This window comes from Ornithorhynchus anatinus, chromosome 3, assembly GCF_004115215.2.
Source record: "Ornithorhynchus anatinus isolate Pmale09 chromosome 3, mOrnAna1.pri.v4, whole genome shotgun sequence".
NCBI lineage: Eukaryota > Metazoa > Chordata > Mammalia > Monotremata > Ornithorhynchidae > Ornithorhynchus > Ornithorhynchus anatinus.
In genome coordinates, this window is record NC_041730.1 from 7,002,960 (window position 1) to 7,020,055 (window position 17,096).

Genomic DNA, 17,096 nt, shown 5'->3' on the forward strand with positions numbered 1-17,096 from the left:
GGAACGGGGTCTCGGAAGCGGGTCCACGGATGGAGGCAATAGAGGGTTCTGGGAAGAGAGCCGCGTTGCTTCCGGCCTGCCAGGTAGGGGCAAAGCTGGACTCCGGAACGGGACAATCCCTCCCTCGAGCCGGACGGTTGGGGAAATGGAAGCGGCCGAGGCACGCGGAGGGGAAAAGGACGTCCCTCTCGCTCTCCGCTCTCGACTGTTAAACACGATCGGAGACGCAACGTGGCCTAGTGATGAGAGCCCGGGCCTGGGAGTCGGAGGACCTGGGTTCCGATCCCGGCTCCGCCGGGGTCTGCCGCGTGGCCTCGGACGAGTCGCTACGCCCGAGCTCGGTTCCCTCATCTGTAAAATGGGGATCGGGACTGCGTCAGAACCGATTAGCTTGTATCCGTCCCGGCGCTTAACCAATACCGTACTAATTAAACAACAAAAACCCTCACAAGACCCCCCCACCCCATCTTCCGTTCCTCCACTCTGGGTCCCCCGACCCCACCCTTGTTGTCTCCGACGTCCCCTCGGTCAGCGGTTCCCCCTCTCCCGCACCAGTCAACCGCGTGTCCCGGCAGGCACCGGGCCGGACCCCGGCCCGAGCCCGGCCCTCCTCCTTCCTCGCCCCCCGGGCGTCCGCCCGCTCGCTCGCTCCTTCCTGCCTCCCGGGACTCGGACCCCACGCTCCCGGCTCTGGGCCGTCCCCCGTTCCCAGTGGCCCCAGTCGGCGGTCGAGGCGGACAAAGGGGTGGACAGGCGGCCCGGCCCGGCCCGGCCCGACCACTCGGCAGGCAGGTTGTCTGTGAGGCTTTAATGCGGCCCCCTCAGAAACCCTTCTCCAGGAGCCAGTCCTTGAGCTGCTGGTCCCAGAAGCCTTTGATGCGCAGGGTCCCCGTCATCTCGTTGACCTGCGTGACCGGCGTCTTTCCCATCAGAGGGCTCAGAAACTCCTCCACGTCCCGCTGCAGCGCCTGCCGTTGTAGGGGAGGGAAGCCGTGCTGAGGACACGCGGGCGACGGGACAAGCCGCACTCCGGTCTAAACCCTCACCCGGCCTCGCCTGACCCGTAATGACGATAATTGGACGTGGTAGGCGCTTGCCTGGGGCCGAGCGCCGTACCGAGCGCCGGGACGGATCCGAGTTGATCAGGTCGGACACGGACCCTGCCCCACGCGGGGCTCGCCGTCCTCACCCCCGTTTTAAGGGAACCGAGGCCCAGAGAGGTCAAGTGACTCGACTGAGGTCACGCGGCAGACGAGCGGCGGAGCCGGGATTAGAAACCGGGGCCTTCTGACCCCTAAGCCCGGGCTCTAGCCATTAGGCCACGCTGCTTCTACCGTCCCAGTTGCCGGGGCGGTCAGGCGCGTACCGGGGGCCGAGCACCGGGCAGGTCAGATTCCCCAGCCCTCCGGGGGCTCTCCATCGAGGGGAAGGGGCGGGGGAAAAGGATTTCCTCCTCGGGCGCAGGGAATCCTCAGCCATTAGGACCCAGGTCTCCCACCGCCCAGCCCCGCGCTCTCCCCACTCGGCCACCCCGAGCCCCCGGGACGGCATCGGGGCGGCCCCGGCCCCCGCCGGCCCCCGCCGCTCACCCAGATATCCCCCTCCACCTTGCGGATGACCGTCATCTGCCGGTTGCCGTGGGTTACGTCTGTGTACACGGGCACGTTGTGCATCCGGGAGCGTCGAATGAAGTAAGGGAGGTCGGGGGGCGGGTCTGTGACGGAGGAAGGACACGCACGCAGACACGCCCGCCGTTAGCCAGCTCCCCGAGCCCCCCCCCCCCCCCGGTTGACCCCGGTAGGACCTACCAGTAGGACCCCCAGTAGGACCTACTGAGAAGCAGCGTGGCTCAGTGGCACGGGCTTTGGAGTCAGAGGTCATGAGTTCGAATCCCAGCTCTGCCACTTGTCAGCCGTGTGACTGTGGGCAAGTCACAACTTCTCTGGGCCTGTTACCTCATCTGTAAAATGGGGATGAAGACTGTGAGCCCCACGTGGGACAACCTGATTCCCCTATGTCTACCCCAGCGCTTAGAACGGTGCTCCGCACAGAGTAAGCGCTTAACAAATACCAACATTATTATTATCACCAGTCTCTTTCGTGCAGTGCTGTTCCCCCTCCCCCCTTGCTCCTTCCCCATCTCGGGGGGGATAAGAAACGGGGCGCTCAGGCTCTCTGATGCACCGGACGGTCTTGGGGCCCAAGCCTGCACGCACAAAGCCCCGCCGGCCTCAGTCTCCCTCCCTTGGGGCCCAAGCGGTCCGGGGAGACCCGGGAAAAGGAGCATCGTGTCCGGTTTGCAGGTGGTGGGGCCCCTCCTCCCCGCCTACGGTCAGGGTTCACGAGACAGGGGATGTGGGTTCTAATCCCGGCGCCGCCGCTTGTCTGCTGTGTGACCTTGGGCAAGTCGCTTCACTTCTCTGTACCCCAGTTACCTCATCTGTAAAATGGGGATGAATAATAATAACGTTGGAGTCGGTTAGGCGCTTACTATGTGCTGAGCACTGTTCTAAGCGCTGGGGGAGATACAAGGTAATCAGGCTGTCCCACGTGAGGCGCTCAGTTAATCCCCATTTTCCAGATGAGGTCACTGAGGCACCGAGAAGCGAAGTGACTTGCCCACAGTCACCCAGCTGGCAAGTGGCAGAGCGGGGATTCGAACCCATGACCTCTGACTCCCCAGCCCGCCCTCTTTCCAGTGAGGCACGCTGCTTCTCTGTGGCTCAGTGGAAAGGCAGAGTGAAAGATTAAGACTGAGCCCGACGTGAGACAACCTACCTTGTATCCATCCCAACGCTGACAAAAGCGCTTGACCCATAGTAAGCGCTGAACAAATACCCTAATTATGATTGTTACTCACCCTACCTCCGTCTTGCATACTGTACTTTGCCAAGCGTTTGGTACAGTGCTCTGCACACAGTAAATGCTTAATAAATAGGATCGAATGGATGAATGCATCTCACCGCTGACCCCCTTGCCCAAACCCTCCCTCCTCCATGTTTGAGGGCCACTCTCCCCGCCTTCAAATCGTTATTATTAAGGGCCATCGAGTCGCTTCCGATTCACAGCGACTCCACGGATGGACCCTCTCCAGAACGTCCCGTCCTCCGCCGTGATCCGCAACCTTTCCAACGGTTCTTCCGTTATCGCTGTCACGGCCTCTATCCGTCTCGCTGCCGGGCTTCTCCCTGGACTTCTCCCAGCACGAGTGTCTTCTCCAGAGAATCGGTCCTCCCGATGACGTGGCCCAAACATGCTCACCTAAGCCGAGTCACCTGACCTTCCAAACGCCTCTTTGGGTTTAATTTGCTCCAGGATCCGTGTTTGGTTTTCGGGCAGGGCGTGATGAGCTCCCGGAAAAAATCACACCTCCCCCAAAAAACAACCTTCCTCCCGCTCTGCCCTCATTTCCCCTTCTCTAGCTCTCGTTCCGGCATAGCTAACGCGCTCCAGTCGCTTGGTACGGTGTTCTGCACAAGGTGAGCGCTCAATAAATACGAATGAACGACTCTGCCTCCTTTAAGCCCTCGATGTCGAGCCCACGCTCAGCCCTACCCTTCTGTGTCCTCCCGGTTTTGGATTTACACCTCTTATTCACCCCCTTCCTCAGACCCACGGCACCTATGTGGCATTTATTTAGCCCCCTCTACACTAACCGGCTTGTTGGGGGGAGGGGAACCCGTCAACCAACTCTGTTATTGGACTCTCCCGAGAGCCCAGGACAGTGCTCTGCGCACAGTAATGGCTCGATAAACACGACCGAATGAATAACCGTTAAGTGCTTACGATACGCCGGGCACCGTACTAAGCGCCGAGGTGGAGCCAAGGTAATCCGGTTGGACACAGAGTCCCTGTCCCGCAGGGGGCTCACGGTCTTAACCCCCATTTTGCAGATGAAGGCAATGAGGCACAGAGAAGTCAAATGACTTCATTCTTTCAATCGTATTTACTGAGCGCTTGCCCTGTGCGGAGCACCGTACTAAGCGCTCGGAACGGTCAATTCGGCAACAGAGCGAGACGATCCCTGCCCAACGACGGGCTCACAGTCCACACTAGACTCGCCCAAGGTCCCACAGCAGAGTCGTCGTGGGAGCCGGGATTAGAACCCAGGTTCTGATGCATGAGCGAGTGGCAAGGCCGGGAAGAGAACCCAAGTTCTTCGGACTCCCAGAAGTGGCTCTTCAGTAATAGTAATAATTGGGGTATTTATTAGGCTCCAAATAATAATTGGGGTATTTAAGCGCTTTCTGTGGGCCAGACACTGTACTAAGCGCTGGGGTGGATACGACCCAATCGACTCCCTGTCCCACGTGGGGCTCCCAGTCTCCATCCCCATTTTCCAGATGAGGTCACTGAGGCCCAGGGAAATGAAGCGACTCCCCCAAGGCCCCACAGCAGGCAAGTGGCGGGAGCGGGATTAGAACCCAGGCCCGGGCTCTAGAAGCCACGGGGCTCAGTGGAAAGAGCCCGGGCTGGGGAGTCGGAGGTCATGAGTTCGACTCCCGGCTCTGCCACTTGTCAGCCGGGTGACTGTGGGCGAGTCACTTCACTTCTCTGGGCCTCAGCTTCCTCATCTGGAAAATGGGGATGAAGACTGGGAGCCTCCCGTGGGGCGACCTGATGACCCCGTATCTCCCCCAGCGCTTAGAACAGTGCTCGGCACATAGTAAGCGCTTAACAAATACCAAACAAAGGTCAGGGGTTCTAATCCCAGCTCCGCCACTTGTCAGCCGGGTGACCTTGGGCGAGTCGCTTCACTTCTCTGGGCCTCAGTTTCCTCATCTGGAAAATGGGGATGAAGACTGTGAGCCTCCCGTGGGGCGACCTGATGACCCCGTATCTCCCCCAGCGCTTAGAACAGTGCTCGGCACATAGTCAGCGCTTAACAAATACCAAACAAAGGTCAGGGGTTCGAATCCCAGCTCCGCCACTTGTCAGCCGGGTGACCTTGGGCGAGTCGCTTCACTTCTCTGGGCCTCAGTTTCCTCATCTGGAAAATGGGGATGAAGACTGGGAGCCTCCCGTGGGGCGACCTGATGACCCCGTATCTCCCCCAGCGCTTAGAACAGTGCTCGGCACATAGTAAGCGCTTAACAAATACCAAACAAAGGTCAGGGGTTTGAATCCCAGCTCCGCCACTTGTCAGCCGGGTGACCTTGGGCGAGTCGCTTCACTTCTCTGGGCCTCAGTGACCTCATCTGTCAAATGGGGATAAAGATTGTGAGCCTCACGGGGGACCCCCTGATGACCCTGTATCTCCCCCTGCGCTTAGAACAGTGCTCGGCACATAGTAAGCGCTTAACAAATACCAAACAAAGGTCAGGGGTTCGAATCCCAGCTCCGCCACTTGTCAGCCGGGTGACCTTGGGCGAGTCGCTTCACTTCTCTGGGCCTCAGTTCCCTCATCTGTCAAATGGGAATGAAGACTGTGAGCCTCCCGTGGGACCCCCTGATGACCCTGGATCTCCCCCAGCGCTTAGAACAGGGCTCGGCCCAGAGTCAGCGCTTAACAAATACCAAACAAACAAAGGTCAGGGGTTCTAATCCCAGCTCCGCCACTTGTCAGCCGGGTGACCTTGGGCGAGTCGCTTCACTTCTCTGGGCCTCAGCTTCCTCATCTGTCAAATGGGGATGAAGATTGTGAGCCTCACGGGGGACCCCCTGATGACCCTGTATCTCCCCCAGCGCTTAGAACAGTGCTCGGCACATAGTAAGCTCTTAACAAATACCAAAGGTCAGGGGTTCGAATCCCAGCTCCGCCACTTGTCAGCCGGGTGACCTTGGGCGAGCCGCTTCACGTCTCTGCGCCTCCGTGACCTCCTCTGCAAAATGGGGATGCAGACGGGGAGCCCCACGGGGGACCGCCCCCCCCCCCCCGATGAGCCGGTACCCGCCCCGGCGCTCAGAGCGGTGCTCGGCGCGTAGGAGGCGCCCAGCGCGTTCCCCGGTGACGAGTCCTCGAGTCGGGCCGCGCCCGCCGGGCCCCGCTCACCGGAGGGAGGCCGCCAGCCGCTGGGCGTGGGGTAGCCGGGGTGCGGCGGGGGCCGCGGCACCGCCATCGGGGGGATCAGCCGCTCCACGAACCGGTAGTCCGACTCCGACTCCACCACGCCGGGGTAGGTCGACGTCGACGCCGCCGGCGGCCCGGGAGCCTCTGAGCGGGGGCCTCCCCCGGGAAGCCCCGGCCCAAAGCCCCGCCGCCCACGCAGGCCTCCTCGCACCCACACCGACGCCAAGGACAACGACCGGGCCATCTCCCGCCGCGCTGCTTGTCGGGACTGAACCACACTCGGGGCAGACGCACGGCCTCCTGCGTCATCACGTCCGCGCGGGGGAGGGGGCGCGGGGGAGGGAGGGGGGAAGCGCGCATGCGCGGGATCGGAGGGGCCGCCGCCTCCCCTCATTGGCTGGAGGGGGCTGCGCGGTGACGTCATCCCGCAGGGGGACGTGCGCGGGGGTGGGGGGGGCGCTTCCCTCTTTCTCTTTGGCCTCCATCTTGGCTGCGGCAGCGGGAGCCGGGGTTGGTGGGGTTGGGTGATTCCGGGGAGGGGAGGGGAGGGGAGCGGAGGGGCGGCCCCTTTTTCCTTTCCTTTTCTTTCCTTTCCCTTCCCCTCACTCACCGCCGTCTCTCCCCGCAGTCGCCATCATGCAGCTCTTCGTCCGCGCCCGGGACCTCCACACCCTCCAGGTGACCGGCCAGGAGACCGTCGCCCAGATCAAGGTGATAATCCTCTTTGCTAAGCGCTTCCCGCCCCGAGCGCTGGGGTGGATGCAAGAGTGGGGTATTTGTTGAGCGCCTCCTCGGCGCCAGGCCCCGTAAGGAGGTGTGTTTCCCGTCCCGTCCCCCCCCGGGTTCCCAGGCTTCATCCCCATTTTACAGATGAGGTCAGCGAGGCGAGGCCGCACGGCCGACGAGGGGCGGAGGCGGGATTCGAACCCGCGTCCTGGGAGTCCCGAGCTCCGGCTCTTGCCCCTCTGCTGCCCCTGGACACCGCCCCTGCCCCACGTGGGGCTCCCAGTCGCCACCCCCATTTTACAGAGGAAGGAGTCGTCATCGTAACAAGGCTATTTGATGATGATGTTGGTATTTGTTAAGCGCTTACTATGTGCCCAGCACTGTTCTAAGCGCTGGGGGTGGACACAGGGGAATCAGGTGGTCCCACGTGGGGCTCCCAGTCTTCATCCCCATTTTACAGATGAGGGAACTGAGGCCCAGAGAAGTGAAGTGACTTGCCCAAGGTCACGCAGCAGACAATAATAATAATGTTGGTATTTGTTAAGCGCTTACTATGTGCCGAGCACTGTTCTAAGCGCTGGGGTAGACAGAGGGGAATCAGGTTGTCCCACGTGGGGCTCCCAGTCTTCATCCCCATTTTACAGATGAGGTCACTGAGGCCCAGAGAAGTGAAGTGACTTGCCCTCAGTCACACAGACAAGTGGCAGAGCTGGGATTCGAACTCATGACCTCTGACTCCAGAGCCCGTGCTCTTTCCACTGAGCCACGGAGGCGCTTACCGCGTGCAGACCACTTTCCTAAGCGCTGGGGTAGATACAAGGTCATCACGTGGGGCTCCCGGTCTTCATCCCCGTTTTCCAGATGAGGTCACTGAGGCCCAGAGAAGTGAAGCGACTGGCCCCAGGTCCCCCAGCAGACAAGTGGCGGGAGCGGGATTAGAACCCCCGTCCTCTGACCCCCCCCCCCGGGCCCGTGGTCGCGGGTTTCCCTCTCACCTGCCCGTCTTTCTCTCCCCAGGCCCGTGTGGCGTCGTTAGAAGGCATCGCCGCCGAAGACCAGGTCCTGCTGTTGGGAGGGTCTCCCCTGGAAGATGAGGCCATCCTGGCCCAGTGCGGGGTGGAGGCCCTCTGCACCTTGGAAGTCGTCGGCCGCATGCTGGGAGGTAAAACGGGGGAGCCCCGGTGGGCGGGCGGCCCCCCGAGGACCCGGCCTCTTTCATCACCGGGGCCGCGGTGGCGGCACCTTTCGCCAACTGAAAACGCGGAGGGTCAATTCGTGGGGCAGGGGGCAGGTCGGTGAAATGTGGATCGGGAATTCCCAGGCCGATTACTCATCGTGGGCCGGGAACGTCAGTTATATCGTAGTCTCCCAAGCGCTCAGTACAGCGTCCCGCGCACGGTAAGCGCTCAATAAATGAACACGGTTGACTGACTGGAACCTGAATGACCCGTGAGCCCTTCGGAGAGCTGAAAGCTCAGCTGTGAGGAATGTAGGTCTGCCCGCCAAGGGATCTCTCTGACATATTCTCCCTTTCCTCCCCCTGCTCCGCAGGTAAAGTCCATGGTTCTCTGGCCCGTGCCGGCAAAGTGAGAGGCCAGACGCCCAAGGTGAGGCTTCCTATGTAATAGTTGTGGTATTTGTTGAGCGCTTCCTGTGTGCCAAGCACCGTTCTTAAGCGCTGGGGTAGATACGGGTTAATCGGGTTGGACACCACAGTCCCTGTCCCCCACGGGACTCGCCCTCTTAATCCCCGTTTTTCGGCTGAGGTGACTGACCCCAGGTAAGCGAAGTCACGTGCCCAGAGTCACCCAGCAGACACGTGGCGGAGCTGGGATTAGAACCCGCTTCCTCCTGACGCCCCGGCCCGGGCTCTATCCGCCGAGCCCCGCTGCTTCTACGTGGAATTGGGGACGGGGGGGGGGACGGGTCGTGGAGCGATGGAGCCCCCGGGTTCTAAGCCCGTCCCCGGCCCAGCCTCCGTTCTTTCTAGGCGTCTTCCCTCTGGGTTCCGTGGGGGAACGGGGGACGCACGGGACGGAAAGGAGCAAAGCTCGGACCCTGGCGAAGGGTGTCTGAGGGACGACCCGCTCACTCTTCACCTTCCCTCCCAGGTGGCCAAACAGGAAAAGAAGAAGAAGAAGACGGGGCGCGCTAAGAGGCGGATGCAGTACAACCGGCGTTTCGTCAACGTGGTGCCCACCTTCGGCAAGAAGAAGGGTCCTAATGCCAACTCCTAAATCCCCGGTGGTCCCTTGTCCGTCTGTCCCCAATAAAGTTCTTTTCAAACACCCCCCCCCCCCGTTGCCTCGCTCTGGCCTTTTGTTTGAGGGCGAGCAGTCTTCCGATTTGGCCGGAAGGGGAATAAGCGCAACAGGGAGTGGGGACAGGAAATCGGCTTGGACACGGTCCCTTTCCCATGTGGGGCTCACAGTCTCAATCCCTATTTAAAAATAATGATGATAAAAATGGTCTTTAAGCCATGTGCCAAGCACTGGGGTAGATAAAAGACTATCAGGTGGTCCCACGTGGGGCTCGTAGTTTGAGTCCCCATTTTACAGATGACCTCATCTGTAAAGTGGGATTTATTCGTGATGATAATACTGTAATCATGGTACTTGATAAGCACTTATTCTGTGCCACCCTTCTGAGCACTGAGGTAGAGATTAATCAGGTTGGACGCTGACTGTCCAATCAGATGAGCTTGTATCGACCCCAGGGCTTAATACGGTTCTTGCACATAGTGCTAGAGAAGCAGCGTGGCTCAGTGGAAAGAGCAGGGGCCTCATTGATTCAATCATGGATTGAGTGCTTACTATGTGCAGAGCGCTATGCTAAGTGCTTGGAACGTACAATTTGGCAACAGATAGAGACAATCCCCGGCCAACGGCGGGCTCACGGTCTAAAGGGGGGCTTAGGTGTCAGAGGTCATGGGTTCTAATCCCGGCTCTGCCACCTGTCACCTTACCACCTTTGGGCAAGTCACTTGACTTCTCAGTACCTCTGTTACTTCATCTGTAAAACAGGGATCAACCTGATGACCCTGTATCTACCCCAGTGCTTAGAACGGTGCTTGGCACATAGAAAGCACTTGACAAATACCAACATTTTTATTATGAACAAACATCATTAAAAAGTGAAATAAACCCCAAGCAGACCCCTCCTCTCCGTCCAGGGGAGGTCTCATTTCCTTTTCTCCCGTGCCCTTCTATGTCACCCTTACATTTAGATTTACTCCCTGTTGTCACCCCTCCCTCAGCCCCCCATTTCCATTCACTCGTATTTATTAATTACTTACTGTGGGCAGAGCACTGTACTAAGCGTTTGGGAAAGTAAAATGCAACAATAAACAATGACATTCCCTGCCCACGGCAAGCTCACAGTCTAGAGGGAAAAGATCCGTAATTTTCTTTATTTGTATTAATGTCTATCTTCACCTCAAGACCCTAAGGTCCTTGTGGGCAGAGAACAGGTCTCCCAACTCTGTTCCATGGTTCTCTCCAACGTGCTTAGTACAGTGCTCTGCACAGAGTAACCGCTCAGTAAATACCACTGGCCGATCGAAGCGAGAAAGGCAGACCTTCCTGCCTCCTCACCTCCCCACAGTTGATTGTACTCTCCCAGGCATTTAGGACAGTGCTCTGCACATATCTGTCATTCTATTTATCTATTTTTGATGCTATTGATGCCTGCCTACTTGTTTTGTTGTCCATCTCCCGCTGTTTAGACTGTGAGCCCGTTGTTGGGTAGGGATTGTCTCTGTTGCCGAATTGGACTTTCCAAGTGCTTAGTCCAGTGCTCTGCACACAGTAAGCACTCAGTAAATTTGATTGAATGAATGGATGAAGAGTAAGGGAAGTGTTCTTCCCTTACTCTTCATTCATTCAATACATACAATAAATAGAATAGACTGCGAGCTCACTGTGGGCAGGAATGTGTCTGTTAAAAACCGCTGAGCTCCTTATCTTTCCTCCCAAACCCTGTCCTCTCCCTGACTTTCCCATCCCCCCCGGACGGTACCACCATCCTTCCCGTCTCACAGGCCCGCAACCAGGGTGTCGTCCTCGGCTCCGCTCTCTCCTTCACCCCACGCATCCAATCCGTCACCAAGACCTCACCTTCACGATATCGCCAAGATCCGCCTTTTCCTCTCCTCCAAACGGCAACCGTGCGGGTCCAAGCTCTCATCATATCCCGGCGGGATTATTGTGTCAGCCTCCTCTCGGATCTCCCATCCTCCCGTCTCTATTGTCCAGTCTATTCTTCATTCCGCTGCCCCAATTACCTTCCTCCAGAACCGCTCTGGGCCTGTCCCTCCCCTCCTCAGAAACCTCCAGTGGTTGCCTATCGACCTTCACATGAAGCAAAAACTCCTCACTCTAGGCTTCGAGGCTCTCCGTCACCTCGCCCCTTCCTACCTCTCCTCCCTTCTCTCTTTCTACCGCCCACCCCGCACGCTCCGCTCCTCCGCCGCCCGCCTCCTCGCCGTCCCCCGATCTCGCCTATCCCGCCGTCGACCCCCGGCCCACGTCCTCCCGCTGTCCCGGAACGCCCTCCCTCCTCACCTCCGCCAAACTCGCTCTCTTCCCCTCTTCAAAGCCCTACTGAGAGCTCACCTCCTCCAGGAGGCCTTCCCAGCCTGAGCCCTCCCTTTCCTTCTGCTCCTCCTCCCCACCCTCTGCTCTTTCCCCTTCCCCTCAGCCCTGTGCTCATTTGTATATATTATTTATTACCCTATTTATTTTGTTAATGAGGTGTCCATCCCCTTCGTTCTATTTATCTTGATGATGTCTTGTTTTTGTTTTGTTCTGCTTTGTTTGCTGTTTCCCCCGATTAGACTGTAAACCCGTCATTGGGCAGGGATGGTCTCTCTCTGTTGCCCAATTGTCCGTTCCAAGCGCTCAGTGCAGTGCTCTGCGCGTAGTAAGCGCTCAATAAATACGAGTGAATGAATGCTAAAGTGTACTTTCCCAAACGCTCAGTACAGCGCTCTGCACACAGTAAGCGCTCAGTAAATGTGATTGACGGCAATGTACCCTCACACCCTTAGTGGCGAGAGCCCTGCCTTGGGAGTCAGAGGTCGTGGGTTCTAATCCCGGCACCGCCACTTGTCAGCTGTGACTTTGCGCACGTCACTTTACTTCTCTGGGCCTCAGTTCCCTCATCTGTCAAATGGGGATGAAGCCTGGGAGCCTCACATGGGACAAGCTGCTCTTCCCCTTCTCCCGTCCCATCCCCTCTCAGCACCGTACTCGTCCCTCCCAACTGTTTATATCTTCGTTACCCTATTTGTTAATGAAATGTACATCGCCTTGATTCTATTTATTTGCTATTGTTTTAATGAGACGTTCTTCCCCTCGATTCTATTTATTGCCATTGTTCTTGTCTGACCGTCTCCCCCGATTAGACCGTGAGCCCGTCAAAGGGCAGGGACCGTCTCTCTCTGTTACCGATTTGTCCATTCCAAGCGCTTAGTCCAGTGCTCTGCACCTAGTAAGCGCTCAATAAATACTATTGAATGAATGAATGACGATCCTGTATCTCCCCCTGTGCTTAGAACGGTGCTCTGCACCTAGCAAGCGCTTAACAAATACCAACGTTATCATTAGTGTGACTCAGTGGAAAGAGCCCAGGCTTGGGAGTCAGAGGTCATGAGTTCGAATCCCGACTCTGCCCCTTGTCAGCTGGGGGACCGTGGGCAAGTCACTTCACTTCTCTGGGCCTCAGATCCCTCATTTGGAAAATGGGGATGAAGACTGGGAGCCTCACGTGGGACCCCCTGATGACCTTGGATCCGCCCCAGCGCTTAGAACAGTGCTCGGCCCCTAGTAAGCGCCTAACAAATACCAACATTATTGTTATTATTATCCTCTAGGCCTCAGTGCCCTCCTCTGGAAAGTGGGGATGTGGGCGGGGGGGGGACAACCTCATCACCTCGTATCCCCCCAGCGCTTACAACAGTGCTCGGCCCATAGTAAGCGCTTCACAGCGTGGCTCAGTGGAAAGAGCCTGGGCTTTGGAGTCAGGGCTCATGAGTTCGAATCCCAGCTCGGCCACTTGTCGGCTGGGTGACTGGGGGCGAGTCACTTCACTTCTCTGGGCCTCAGTTCCCTCATCTGGAAAATGGGGATGAAGACTGGGAGCCCCACGTGGGACCAGCTGATTCCCCCGTGTCTACCCCCAGCGCTTAGAACAGTGCTGGGCACCTAGTAAGCGCTTAACAAATACCAACATTATTATTATTAAATACCATAATAATAACGATTTAAAAAAACGCGGGTTAGTAAGAAGAGGGCGGAGGAAAAAAAAGTGGGCGGAGGCCTCGGCCTTGTCGCTCCTCAGCCTGAGGGGGCACGTGGGTGACGTCACCCTCCCTCGGCGAGGGGGGCGGGGCGCGCCGCGCGGGAGCCGGAAGTGACGTCCGAGGGCGGCGAGGGGCGGCCTCGCGCCGCCCACCGGAAGCGCCCTCCCCCCCCCGTCCCGTGCCCGTCCCCCGTCCCCCGTCCCCCCCCCGGGGCGGGAGCGAAGCGGCGGGTCCGGTCCCGGCGATGGAGGACGCGGGGCCGTGCTCGCTGTGCCCCGCCGGGCGGGCGCGCTACACCTGCCCGCGCTGCAACGTGCCCTACTGCTCGCTGCCCTGCTACCGGGCCCACGGCGCCTGCGCGGAGGCCTTCTACCGCCGGCAGGTCATGGGCGAGCTGCGGGGCCGCGTCGCTTCCCCGGGCCGCCTGGCGGGGGCGCTGCGGCGCCTGCGCGAGCAGCGTGGGGGCCACGACGGCCACCACGACGACGACCATCACGACGACCACCACGACGACCACCACGACGCCCCCGCCGAGGCGGGCCCGGCCGAGCGTGCGGCCTTGGAGCGGCTGCTGCGCCGGGGCGAGGCGGGCCGCCTGCTGCCCCCGTGGCGGCCCTGGTGGCGGGGCGGGGGCCCGGCGCCGCCCGTCCCGCCCTCCATCCCGGCCCTGGCGCGGCTCAGCCGGACCCCGCCCTCGCCCCTGCTGCGCTTCCAGCTGCCCAACGTGCTGTTCGCCTACGCGCACGCCCTGGCGCTCTACCACGGCGCCATGGACGACGACGACGACCTGCTCCCCGAGCTGTGCGCCACCGTGCTGGCCGTCTCCGGGGCCCTGGGCGCCCGCCGCGTCTTCGCCTCCGCCGCCGAGGCCCTGCGGGCCGCCGGCCGCGCGCTGGAGGCCGGGGGGCCGCCGGCCGGGCCGCTGGGCGCCGCGGGGTCGGAGCGGGAGGCGGCCCGCCTCTTGCTGGGGGGCGACGGGGCCGGCCGCAAGGACCACGCGCTGGCCGCCCTGGCCCACCTGGGCCGGGCCCTGGGCCGGGCGCGCCGGCTGGTCCCCGGGGCCGACGGGCGGGAGCGGCTCTACCGCGCCCGCAAGAAGTGCCGCTTCCTCCTCAGCTGGACCAACGAGAACGAGGAGGCCCTGGCGCCGCTGGCCCGGGAGTGCCTCCGGGCCCGCCGGGAACGGGCCGCGGCCGAGGAGGAGGCGGCGGCCCTCGCCGGGGAGCTGGAGCGGCTCTGGGGGGGCCCGACGCCTCCGCCGCCCAAGACGCTCGTCGAGGAACTCGGCTGAGGGGGGGGGGGGGGGGCCGCGGCCCGCGGGGACCCTCCCCGCACAATAAAAGCCTGGGCCCGGGAGCCCGGGGCCCCGTCCCTGTCTTCCTCCCTTTCTCCCGCCCCCGCGGGGCCCGCCGGAAGCCGGGGAGACGGCGGGACGCCAAGGAGCGCACGCTCTTTATCGAGACTCGGGGGGAAGCCCGAGCGGGGCGCGCCGCGGCCGGGGTCCCCGGGAGCGGGCGCGGCGCTCAGTAGACGTAGGGCAGGATGCGGTAGGGCACGCGCCGGCAGTAGTCGCGCCAGGCCAGGCCGTACTTGCGCAGACACTGGCGCTCGTCGCGGGCCTCGCGGTGCACCAGCAGGGCCGTGAAGTAGAGGACGTAGAAGTAGGGCAGGAGGTGGGTGACGCCTGGGGCGGGGGGGTGCGAGCGGAGGGGCGCGTCCGTCAGGACCCCCGGGCCGGAGGAGCCGCGCGGGTCCCGGTCCGCCCCCCCGCTCGGCCCCGTCCCCGCTCACCGCAGGGCAGGGACCAGGCCAGGGCCATGATGAGGTCCCCGAGGTAGTTGGGGTGACGGACCAGCCCCCACCAGCCGGACACCAGGAGCCGCCGTCCGGTCGCCGTGGGGATGGTCTGGAGGCCTGCGGGGAAGGGGGACGTCGGCACCCCGGGGGCCGGGCGGGCCCGCGGACCCCGTCGCGCCCCGTCTCCCCTCTCACCGGCCACCCGGGGGTCCGTCGGGTCCCTGCGGAAGATGTTCTTCTGCGAGTTGGCCCCTCGGAAGATGTAGTAGCCGATGGCTGCGGGGACGGGAGAGGGCCGGGGGGGGGGGGGGGGGCTGAGGCCTACGCCGACCACCCCCGCCCTCGGCTCCCGCGTCCCGCCGGCCCGGCCCGCCCCCCCTGGCCCCCGGCCCGGGCCCCGACCGTCGAGCAGGCAGATGGCGCAGGCGGCGGGGAGCCCCAGGGGCTGCGGGTGGCCCAGCAGGAACTGCGCCTGGAGGCTGTAGGTGAAGGGCACCCAGGCCAGGTCCCCGAAGGCCAGCATGAAGCCGAAGCCGTCGTGGGTGACGTCCACGGCGGTGAGCACGGCCTCCTGCGGGGGCGGGGAGGCGGGGGGCGGGCTCAGGCCCCCGACCCGGACCCCCCCCCGGCCTGGGCCCCCGCCTCCTCCCCGCTCTCACCTCGTGCCAGAGGGCGTCGGCCACGTAGAGCAGCTGGAAGGCGTTGACCAGGCCCATGGCCAGAGAGGGCCGGCCCCCCCGCAGCTCGGCCTCCCGCAGCAGCAGGGCCAGGTTCAGCAGGGCCTGGCGGGACGGGGGCCAGGCTGGGCCTCCGGGACCGTCCCCCGCCCCGCCGGGCCCCCCTCCGCCTCCCCGCCCGCCCGCCCGCCCGCCCGCCCGCCGGCCGGCCCCCGTACCCAGCCCATGAGACCGGGCCGCAGCTCACAGAAGTACTTGAGGTCGAAGGCGCCGACGCGGGGGTTCAGCTCGCGGCCCAGGAAGAAGTCGTAGAGCGGGTGGCCTGGCCGGGGGGCCGGGGAGGGGTGGGCGGCCCGAGCCGGGGGGGGGGGTGGGTCCCGGCCGCCCGCCCTCTCGTCCTCCCCCGGCTCGGGGCGCCGCGCCGTTTGGGGGTCCCCGGCCCCTCTCACCTGTGTTGCCCCCCGGCGCCAGGGCGCAGGGCGGGGCCCGCCGGGCCTTGAGGTAGAGGAAGACGCTGAGGGCCGCGGCCGTGAGGGCGGCGGCCGAGGCCAGGGGCAGGAGCAGGTCGACCAGGGCGTCCAGGGGCAGCCCCGCCGCCAGCCCCGCGCCCACCAGCGCCGCCGTGGCTCCCAGGGCCCGGAAGCCTGAAACGGAGGGGACTCAGGGAGCGGGCCGGGACCCCGCGTCCTCCCCCGCACCCTCCGCCCCGCGGCGGGTCCCCCTCCCCCAGCCCTCATGCCCAAGGCCCGAGGGGCGCCAGGGGGACGCCCCCGACCCCGAGGGGGAGGGGAGGGGAGGGCAGGAGAGGGCGTCGGGGGGCGCCGGGCCTTCCGCTTCTCCGCGGTGAGGGAGGGTCGGGGGGCGGCACCGTTGACGGGATAGCGCAGGCGGGTGTGGTCCGGGAGCCGCGTGCCCTCCGCCACCTAAGGACGACAGCGGAGGGGAGGAACGGCGTCCGGGTCCCCCGCCGCCGCCCCCCCCCGCGACCACCCACCCGTACCGGTCCGAGGGGCAGCAGGTAGAGGGCGGCCTGCAGGCCCAGCCAGCCGAGCAGCAGCAGCAGCGCCCGGGGGCTCCAGAAGGCGTGCGGGGCGGGCAGCGGGGCGGGCAGGCTCAGCAGGCTGCAGGGCCCCGACCGGCAGGTCAGCAGCAGGTGGAACAGGGTGGCCGGGAGCAGCAGCAGCAGCAGGGCCGAGCCTGGGGCGGGGGGGAGGGGGAGGGCCGACGGGCGCGCTCGCTTAGTAAGGCTCGGCAAGGTTCGGCAAGACTCGGCTCGGTTCGGCAAGGCTCGGCTCGGCTCGGCCTCCCCTTCTGCCCCGCTCCCCCACCCCCCTCTGCCTCTTGCCCTCTTTTTCCCAGCTCCCTTTGCGTCTTGCCCTTGCCCCCACCTCCCTCTTGCCCCCTTTTTCCCACCCCCCCCCCCCCCCCCCACCCTTGGCCTCTTTTTCCCGGCCGTCTTTTCCCAGCAGCGGGCGTGACGGTGCTCGCTCGCTCGCTCGCTCTGCCGCCCACCCACCCAGGGGCCCCCCGAATTCCAGCTGCGGCGGGGTGGGGGCGCGGCGGTTGGCGGCGGCCATGGCGGGGG

General features: G+C 62.9%; 4 protein-coding genes across 5 annotated transcripts; 2 read left to right on the forward strand and 2 right to left on the reverse strand.

Annotated features, from left to right (window-relative positions):
- Positions 1-789: 789 nt before the first annotated feature.
- On the reverse strand, positions 790-6,331 carry MRPL49 (mitochondrial ribosomal protein L49). The gene is made up of 3 exons (XM_029061417.2): positions 5,993-6,331; positions 1,590-1,714; positions 790-968 (listed from the first exon to the last, which is right to left on the reverse strand). Exons 1-3 carry the CDS (start codon positions 6,252-6,254, stop codon positions 822-824), a joined length of 534 nt encoding a protein of 177 aa, XP_028917250.1. The 5' UTR covers positions 6,255-6,331; the 3' UTR covers positions 790-821.
- Positions 6,332-6,446: 115 nt separating this feature from the next.
- Positions 6,447-9,027, forward strand: FAU (FAU ubiquitin like and ribosomal protein S30 fusion). The gene is made up of 5 exons (XM_001512284.4): positions 6,447-6,520; positions 6,639-6,721; positions 7,754-7,898; positions 8,288-8,343; positions 8,848-9,027. Exons 2-5 carry the CDS (start codon positions 6,647-6,649, stop codon positions 8,971-8,973), a joined length of 402 nt encoding a protein of 133 aa, XP_001512334.1. The 5' UTR covers positions 6,447-6,520; positions 6,639-6,646; the 3' UTR covers positions 8,974-9,027.
- A 4,208-nt stretch (positions 9,028-13,235) lies between these two features.
- On the forward strand, positions 13,236-14,353 carry ZNHIT2 (zinc finger HIT-type containing 2). Its single transcript, XM_029060594.1, has one exon. The coding sequence runs from the start codon at positions 13,282-13,284 to the stop codon at positions 14,326-14,328; it is 1,047 nt and encodes a 348-aa protein (XP_028916427.1). The 5' UTR covers positions 13,236-13,281; the 3' UTR covers positions 14,329-14,353.
- Positions 14,354-14,472: 119 nt separating this feature from the next.
- TM7SF2 (transmembrane 7 superfamily member 2) lies at positions 14,473-17,093 on the reverse strand. 2 transcript variants are annotated; one of them, XM_029060591.1, is made up of 10 exons: positions 17,028-17,093; positions 16,512-16,708; positions 16,380-16,434; positions 15,961-16,155; positions 15,730-15,833; positions 15,494-15,616; positions 15,237-15,405; positions 15,030-15,110; positions 14,829-14,951; positions 14,473-14,721 (listed from the first exon to the last, which is right to left on the reverse strand). In XM_029060591.1, the coding sequence occupies exons 1-10, from the start codon at positions 17,086-17,088 to the stop codon at positions 14,561-14,563; spliced, it is 1,269 nt and encodes a 422-aa protein (XP_028916424.1). In that variant the 5' UTR covers positions 17,089-17,093; the 3' UTR covers positions 14,473-14,560. The 2 variants fall into 2 exon arrangements, with proteins under 2 accessions (XP_028916424.1, XP_028916425.1); XM_029060592.1 differs by lacking the exon at positions 15,237-15,405 and having other exon boundaries at positions 15,759-15,833.
- Positions 17,094-17,096: the final 3 nt, after the last annotated feature.